Source organism: Prenolepis imparis, unplaced genomic scaffold (assembly GCF_030444845.1).
Source record: "Prenolepis imparis isolate NDT839.2.m4 unplaced genomic scaffold, iyPreImpa1.0 SCAF_2, whole genome shotgun sequence".
Lineage (NCBI taxonomy): Eukaryota > Metazoa > Arthropoda > Insecta > Hymenoptera > Formicidae > Prenolepis > Prenolepis imparis.
This window is the reverse complement of record NW_028141160.1, coordinates 4,508,621-4,518,524: the sequence shown is the minus strand read 5'-3', so window position 1 is coordinate 4,518,524 and position 9,904 is coordinate 4,508,621. Positions and strand designations below refer to the sequence as shown.

At 38.6% G+C, this 9,904-nt stretch overlaps 1 protein-coding gene across 1 annotated transcript; it reads left to right on the top strand.

The window, feature by feature from the left end:
- The first annotated feature begins 5,336 nt into the window (after positions 1-5,336).
- LOC145947898 (uncharacterized) lies at positions 5,337-6,457 on the top strand. Its single transcript, XM_083057670.1, has one exon. It carries the CDS (start codon positions 5,447-5,449, stop codon positions 6,455-6,457), a length of 1,011 nt encoding a protein of 336 aa, XP_082913796.1. The 5' UTR covers positions 5,337-5,446.
- The last annotated feature ends 3,447 nt before the right edge of the window (positions 6,458-9,904 follow it).

The window sequence follows — 9,904 nt, the reverse complement described above, 5'->3', positions numbered from 1 at the left end:
CATTATTCAATGTACACCGCGGGAAGGTTGTTCAGTCGAATTTGTATATTAAGTGGCTCTAAAAAGGGCAGACTTTGTATGTGTGTGTGTGTATGTGCTTCTTTAGTAAAACTTTTATCTCTCTTTCTCTACCATTTTCTTATCCTTTTTCTTACATTAAAATAACCAGAAGAAAAATAATTAAAGAAAAGTTTTACTAAAGAAGCATACACACACATACACACATACACACACAAAGTCTGCCCTTTTTAAGGCCACTTGATGTACAAATTTGACTGAACAACCTCCCCGCGGTGTACATTGGATAATGCGAATGCCGATGATATGTCAACTTTGAAGCTTCGTATCTTGGGAACGGCTTGCGTAAGAGACATTAATAGGTGGTATTTTGAAAACGTCTCGACAAGGGCTACAAGAATATGCAATAAAAAATAGTGGGTTCCATTTAAGAAAACATCAATGACCTTGACCTGACCTTCAATAGGTCACTCAAGGTCAAGTCCATATTTTCATCATCTGTCCACCTTTAAGTCCTATAACTTTTGTCTGAAACATTTTTCCGTATCTTCCATATTTTTCGAGATGTTTGCCTGGGGAGATTAAAATGGGACACCCTGTATAATAAAAAAGGAGATATAGACCTAAGAAGTGCGCGCTTGGAGTCGATATGTATCGCATATATTGTTCACTCTTTTCCGCGTATGTGATTGGTCAATACCAGCAAAACGAATCTATGGACATGATAATGACAGTTCATATCGTATCGACTTCACTTTTTTCCCCATAATTTAAAGCAATATAGTGGCGATAATTAATTACTTCATAATTTTAAAGTCGATAATATTGTTATGACATGTCATGTAATTTTTAAATATTTTTTATTATCGAACGGAGGAACATTTTATCAATATTCACCACCTATATTTTTAAACACGTTAGTTCATTTTTTAAAGAGTTTAAATCATTAGTGACGATAATTAATCTTTTCATAATTTTAGAGTCGCCATTTAGACATCATAAAGTTACGTTAAGTCACGTGTCTTTTAATATTTTTTTGATCAAACAGAGGGCCATTTTCTTGTTTTTAAATGTGCTTTTCTATTTAATATTTTAATCATTAGTGGCAATAATTGGTTTTCCCAACTTTAAAATCGAGTCCTATCTCACGTTATTATGTCATGTGTTCTCTCTATATTTTTTATTATCTTTCGGAGGTCTATTTTATTAATGTTCTCGAATATTTTTGAACGCGCTATTTCATATTTTAATAAGTTATAATCATTAAATGCGATAATTTACCTTTTTAATATTTTAAAGTCTTCATTTACACGCCAGTAACAAAAATTACCCATTGCAAACCTATGTAGAATCCTATGAAAAATTAATCATTGCAAACCCATGTAGAATCCTATGCAAAATAGTAGATATACTAGGCCGGTTCTAACCCAAGGGGCATTGAGGGGGGCGAGGGGCGAGGGGAACCCAGGGCGCGGGGGAATGACGTCACGCGGGGAGGGGAATGACGTCACACGGGGAGGGGGAATGACGTCTCGCGGGGGGGGGGATGACGTCACGCGATTTTGGTACCGGGTCCGCGAGGGGTCCTCGGGGAGGGGGAAGCGTCAGCGATTTTGGTAACGGGTCCGCGAGGGGTCCGCGGGGAGGGGGAGGCGTTCGCGGGGAGGGGGAATGACGTCACGCGGGGAGGGGGAATGACGTCTCGCGGGGGGGGGATGACGTCACGCGATTTTGGTACCAGGTCCGCGAGGGGTCCGCGGGGAGGGGGAAGCGTCAGCGATTTTGGTACCGGGTCCGCGAGGGGTCCGCGGGGAGGGGGAGGCGTCCGCGAGGTTATTGTCCGCGAGGGGGCCGCGGGGAGGGGGAAGCGTCCGCGATTTTGGTGCCGGGTCCGCGAGGGGTCCGCGGGGAGGGGGAGGCGTCCGCGAAAGACCGCATGAAGCTTTGTAGGTGAGGGGTCTGCGGGGAGAGGGGAATCCGCGAAAGACCGCGTGAAGCTTTTTGGGTAATGGGTCCGCGGGGAGAGAGGAACGCGAAGGAGAGCGCGAGGCGAACGCGAGAGAGAGATGTCGCGAGAGAGACGTTCGCGAAAGAGAGATAGCGGTAGCGAGATGATGCGGCGATGGAGAGCGCGAGGTGTTGCAGCGAGGCGTATATGCAAGAGCGAGAGAGATAGCGCGAGATGACGAGAGGTAGCGAGATGACGCGAAGGAGAGCGCGAGAGCTGGTGCAGCGAAGGAGAGCGCGAGGCGCACGCGAGCGAGATATCGCAAGAGAGGCGTATATGCAAGAGCGAGAGAGATATGTTGCGAGATGATGCAGCGATGGAGAGCGCGAGAGCTGATGCAGCGAACGAGAACGCAAAGAGAGAGGCGTTCGCAAGAGAGACTTTTTTTTAATAATATTTACAGTAATTTTAATTAATAAGATTTTAATAGGAGGAAGGGGAGAGAACATATTCTAAAATAAATACATTTTTTTTAAAAATATTTAAAGTAATTTTTATTTATAACTGTGTGTGTGTGTATTTTACAAAATGTTTGTGTGTGTGTGTGTGAATTTAAAATTTAAAAAATTTAAAATATATAATATAAAATAAAATGTAATATAAAATATATAATCAAAAATAAAATCTAAAATATAAAATATGAACTTTAAGTGGCTGGATAATGGTTGGGCGGCCGAATGCGAGATGCTGCGAGAAGCGGCGGCGACTGCTGGGCGGGGACTCCTGCATAACAGAAAATTTTTTATTAAATATATATTATTTATTTTATTAATCATTTTATTATTTTAATAATTTATAATTGAAAAGAAATACTTACATGTATTGCACACTGGACACATATTCCGTGTGAACATTTGGTCCAGCGGGCTATTGCACTCGCTGCACCATCTCCCCAAAAGTTGTTCAAATCTCCCGGTCCTGTGAATGCGGAGGACGTCAATCTCCACATACAGATCTCGCAATCTAATGAAACACCTTGTACACAACATGAGTCCATCCCATGGACAATAATAAATATGTATCGCACACATTCTAGTACTATCATCCATGGCGATGATGTCCGCAGTGCACAAGCTGTGCACTCTTGTATCGCGAGTAACGTCGTCGCACTCACTATCATAATCGGAATCGGTCGCGGGCTCAATTTCAACGTCCGAACCCATTTCAACGTCTGATATATCATCAACGTCTGATATATCATCAATCACTATCATCTCATCATCATTCACCACATCATCATCATCAACCACATCTTCTCTATCCATCACAACTTCTCTACCCATTTTACATTCAAGACTATCAGAAACTTTATGATGGGACACATATTATAATGTTGCTCCCCTCTTGATTTTAATTCTACATCTCTCTTGTTCTAACTGGAGTATCATGTCTCAGCTAGCTCATCACTTTTTAAATCTCCAGAGAACGAAGAAATAGTTTTGTTAGCTATATCTTATTGGGAAAGAAATAATTAAACATAGATTAACAATAAAAAATATTTCATTTGTTACAAGCATCGTGAAGAATATCATCTACAGCACATGTTAATATTTCACAATCTATGAGTGATTCACTATCGTACGCATCACTTTCGCGTATCGCTTTTACAGCATCACATACATTAGTAATATTATTGCGTTGTAAAATAGTTGCAAATTGTTTAAATTTTTCATTCACAAGATGAGTATTTTCACATAGCCAGAAATACACATGATCTATACATTTTTCAAACTCAAATAAATGTAATAGAGTCGATGGCTTCATATATAAAAAATTATTGGATAATGTTAATTTGACAATTTTTGAATCCGATATTTTAACAATTTCTATTGTTAGATCTCGAATCCGTAATGGAGTTTGAGATGATTGTAAAAATCGTTCAATGTCCGCACGTTTCCGCATTAGTGATATCCATGTTTCAATAGGCAATATTATGTGGTTGCCTCGATTATCACCAAGAGCTTTATTCCACATATGATACAGCTCCAACGCTGATTCCTATTTCCAAATATTTATAGGATGTTGCGGTTAGAGCATATCTTCGCCCAAGTATACGAGTCGCACGCTGAATGCTATAAAAATAATTAGAACAATATTTCAAAAATTATTTAAAAATCATTATTTAAAAATCTTTATTTTGACAAAAAAAGAATCGAAACTTACTTGTCACTTGTATTCTTAGGCATTTCTTGTACTGGAACGTAATAATTCATGCTGGCGGAGTACATTTTAAAAGAACCTTTTCAATCGAGTGATTGATACAATACTAAATCATTATTACAAGTTTTTATTGATACAAAGCAATGGGGTGGGGATTATTGCTGACGCAAAATTATTTTCAACCAATCAAAGCGCCGATGCACAGCTGCTGCTATGACATCATCCTCAATGAAATATTAAATGTAAAATAATGCAACATATCCAAAATTTCAAGCGTCAATGTACGAATGCTATGACATCATCCTCAATGAAATATTAAATGTAAAATAATGCAACATATTCAAAATTTCAAGCGCCGATGCACGGCTGCTATGACATCATCCTCAATGAAATATTAAATGTAAAATAATGCAACATATCCAAAATTTCAAGCGTCAATGTACGATTGCTATGACATCATCCTCAATGAAATATTAAATGTAAAATAATGCAACATATTCAAAATTTCAAGCGTCAATGTACGGCTGCTATGATATCATCCTCAATGAAATATTAAATGTAAAATAATGCAACATATCCAAAATTTCAAACGTCAATGTACGACTGCTATGACATCATCCTCAATGAAATATTAAATGTAAAATAATGCAACATATTCAAAATTTCAAGCGTCAATGTACGGCTGCTATGACATCATCCTCAATGAAATATTAAATGTAAAATAATGCAACATATCCAAAATTTCAAGCGTCAATGTACGACTGCTATAACATCATCCTCAATGAAATATTAAATGTAAAATAATGCAACATATTCAAAATTTCAAGCGCCGATGCGCGGCTGCTATGACATCATCCACAAATGAAATGTTAGAATTATTGTCAAGGTCAAAATGTGCAAAATGCAACATATTCAAAATTTTCAAGCGCCGATGCGCGGCTGCTATGACATCATCCTCAAATGAAATGTTAGAATTATTGTCAAGGTCAAAATGTGCAAAATGTAACATATTCAAATTTTAAGCACCAATGCACCGGCTGCTGTCATCCCCCAGGTGTTCAAAATGTGTAAAATTGCAATTTTCAAGCGCCGATGCACGGCTGCTATGACATCATCCTTAGTGAAATATTAGAATTATTGTCAAGGTTAAATGTGCAACATACTCGAGTGCCAATGATCTCTACGATTAAATAAAAAGGATGGTAAAGAGGCATACCATGTTAGTATCATTGTCAGAGGTTCAGCAAGAGCATCTCAAAAATGGCACAATTGGAAGCAAGTTTGTTGGAGCAAGCCGCAAGGGTGAATTCGGTGGAAGAATATATTGTGTGGGAGCAGCAATGTGACGAATACATCGAATCACTGGAAGAACAAAGTCGAATAAAACGTCCACGATTACCGATCGGAGTTCGACAATCGCTTGTCTCCCAAATCGGACGTCTCGAAGGGTTGAAGAATTCGGTACGCAGACGTTTTGTACACGCAGGTGCCGGAAGCAGTTCGCGAGACATCGGACTCATATGGCGAGAGATTGATACGGCGTTCGAGAGCCGCATCTTGACTGGTGCGGTGATAAACAGCAACCACATCGAACCTCGTCAATTTCTAGAGGATGCCAAAGACATTGTGATCGAACACGTGCAAAAAGTGTTGCAAAAACACACTAGTGTGAAAGTGAACACTATGTTTAATGGTGAGTTTGTGTCAGGCGATAAGCGCGCTAATAAAACTATCAATACTAAAAACTTTGAAATCTTTCGCACCTCCGATTTACATGATTGGTACAAACGCCGCGTTATCGAGCCCACACTAGCATCGCTAGAAGAATTTCAAGAACGTGATAGTGGTTGGGCATTGTCGCGAATAATCAATTTGAATATAAATATAAACAAGTATAATCCAATGCGTGCGGGATGTCACATTAAATTGCCGCGAGAAATAATGATGAAGAGAGCAGTGGTTAATGTGCAATCTAAAGACAATGCATGTTTTGCATGGGCAGTTGTCGCTGCTCTGCATCCAGTTGCAAAATATAGTGAGAGAACGTCGTCATATCCCCATTATTCGACAGTGCTGAATCTCCAAGACATTGAGTTTCCAGTGACTGTGAATCAAATCAAAAAGTTTGAACTATCAAACAACATTTCGATAAATGTGTACAGAATCGAAGAAAAGAACATTGTCTCGATACGTCTCAGTGAGCAGAAGAAAGACAGACATGTCAACTTGCTGTACGTGGAAGACAGCAACAACATTGGACATTTCGCATGAATCAAGAATCTCTCCCGGCTCGTGAGCTCGCAATTGAGCAAAAAAGATCACAAGAAATATATCTGTGATCGGTATGTATATTTATTGCAAATTATATATTAAATAATCATAAAATAATTATAATGTGTTTATAATTGCTATTATCTTTTACAGATGCTTACACTATTTCCATTCGGAAGACAAGTTGCAGTCACATACAGTAGACTGCGGAAAGATGAATGACTGCGCTATCCGATTACCGAGCGATAAGGACAAGTGGCTCGCGTTCAACAACTTTAATCGCAAAGAGCGACTTCCTTTTGTCGTATACGCAGACCTCGAATGTTTGCTGACAAAGACAAATAAGAAGGAAGAAGAAAAGAATTTATATCAACATCACCAAGTATTTAGCATAGCATATTATGTACATTGCTCATATGACGATTCATTATCCGAATATTATTCTCGTCGTAGTGTAGATTGCGTTTCGTGGTTTTCCGAACAACTACAAAATTTAGCGATACGCGTAAAGAATATTTTAGCAACTAACGTCCCCATGGTAAATTTAACATCAGACGAGCGGGAAAAATTTCATAGTGCAACGCATTGTCATATATGTGAGAAACCATTCATGCAAGATGACGATACACGCGTACGCGATCATTGCCATCTGACCGGGCGGTACAGAGGTCCCGCGCACTCAAATTGTAATCTAAATTATAAAAACTCTTTTTGTATTCCAATTGTATTTCACAATTTATCCGGTTACGACTCACATTTCATAATTAAGGAAATAGCTACAGCGTTCGAAGGGGGAATCGAATTATGTCCAATAACTAAAGAAAAATATATATCATTTACAAAAACTGTCAATAGTTCCAACGATGACAAAGATTGGAAAGCTTGCATAAAATTACGTTTTATCGATTCATATAAATTTCTCACAACAAGTCTCGACAAATTGGCATCTTTTTTGAATAAAGATAAACTCAAAAATTTAAAATCAAAATTTCAAAATTTATCCATCGAAAATTTCGAATTATTAACACGGAAAGGTGTCTTTCCATACGAATACATTGACTGTTTTGAAAGGTTGCATGATACGTGTCTACCGCGCGAATCATTTTATAGTTCCTTGACCGGTGACACTGTATCCGAGAGCGATTACGCGCACGCTGAGAACGTCTGGAATCGATTCTCCCTTCGAACTCTAGGCGAATATAGCGACTTATATTTAAAAACTGATGTCCTGTTATTAGCAGATATTTTTGAAAATTTCCGCGACACTTGCATCGCGAGTTATGGACTCGACCCCGCGTATTACTATACTCTCCCCGGGTATACATGGGACGCGATGCTAAAACATACAAATATTACGTTTGAATTGCTTACCGATATCGACATGGTTATGTTTATTGAACGGGGTATACGCGGCGGTCTAAGTCAATGTTCAAACAAATATGCACACGCTAATAACAAGTACATGCAGTCGTACGATTCATCGAAACCATCTTCGTATCTAATGTATTTCGATGTAAATAATTTGTATGGATGGGCAATGTGTCAACCGTTGCCATATGCAGATTTTCGATGGGTCGATGACATGTCTAGTTTCAATTTATCATCTATCGCGCACGATTCGCCTACAGGCTACATCCTTGAAGTAGATTTAGAATATCCACAATGTCTTCACGATGCGCACACTGACCTACCGTTTTGCCCGACACGCGACAAGCCACCAGGCAAGCGGGAAGATAAGCTGCTCGCGACATTATATGATAAAAAGCGTTACGTGATACACTACCGCAACCTGCAGCAATGTATGCGTCACGGTCTTCAAGTTACAAAAATACATCGCATATTACAATTCGCACAATCTCCATGGCTTCGAAATTATATCGAACTTAATACACAATTTAGAATGCAAGCAAAAAATGATTTCGAAAAAAATTTATACAAATTGATGAATAATGCAGTATTCGGCAAAACGATGGAAAATGTGCGTAATCGTGTTGATGTAAAACTCATCACACAATGGGAAGGGAGATACGGTGCAGAGACAATGATTGCGAAACCAAATTTTCACAGCAGAAGCATCTTTTCGGAAAATTTAATTGCCATAGAATTACGTAAACTCGAAGTAAAATTTTATAAACCAATCTATGTCGGTATGTGCAAACTCGACATTTCGAAGACATGTTTATACGAATTTCATCATGAATACATGTCACCACTGTATCGAAATAAATGTCGGGTAATGTACATCGACACAGACAGCCTAATATACCACATCGAATGCGATGACGTATATGAGAATATAAAGCGCGACGTAAGCAAATTTGATACGAGCGATTACACTGCGGACAATGCGTACGGTATACCGCTTGTGAATAAAAAGGTGCCAGGTCTAATGAAAGATGAAAATAACGGTACGATAATGACCGAATTTGTAGGGCTTAGAGCAAAAATGTATGCATTACGAGTGGATGGTAAGAAAGATACCAAAAAAGTAAAAGGTGTTAAGAGTAACGTTGTCGCGAGAACGATAACGTTTGATGATTACACGCGGTATTTGAATGAAGAGATTGAAATGACACGTAGTCAGTCATGTATAAGATCGAAATTGCATGAAGTATACACCATTCGCGAGACGAAAATTGCTCTAAGTCCTCACGATGACAAGCGGTATATCATACCTGAAACCACTGATACATTACCATGGGGACATTATAAAATACATTTGTAAATAATATTTGTTGTAAAAACTGTATTTTATATGTATATTATATGTATATATGTATTTATTTATAAAATTATTAGATAAATATATTGTAAAATAAACAGTGTACAGATATTTTAAATAAATGTTTATAATACATTATTTTATGTATCCATGAGTTGTGTTAATTGGTGGTCGAATCATCACAATGAATCACCACACCCTTTTATTGAATAAATTTTTATTGAATAAATTTTTATTATTGAAATAATATTCTCTTTGTTCTCTCATTTTCCTCACACACATACAAGTATTATATGTCCGCACGTGCTCGTATTAATTTCAGTATGCGACAGCTTTCTTATATTATAATTTTAAATTTAGTCGATCGAGGTACGAACGTGGTTCGAAGGTGGTTCGAAGGTGGTTCGAAGGTGGTTGATCGAGGTACAAACGTGGTTCGAAAGTGGTTCGAAGGTGGTTGATCGAGGTACGAACGTGGTTCGAAAGTGGTTCGAAGGTGGTTGATCGAGGTACAAACGTGGTTCGAAGGTGGTTGATCGATGTTCGAACATCGATCAACCACCTTCGAACCACGTTTGTACCTCGATCAACCACCTTCGAACCACTTTCGAACCACGTTCGTACCTCGATCAACCACCTTCGAACCACTTTCGAACCACGTTCGTACCTCGATCAACCACCTTCGAACCACTTTCGAACAGTACTCTGCGTTGATACCACTGCTT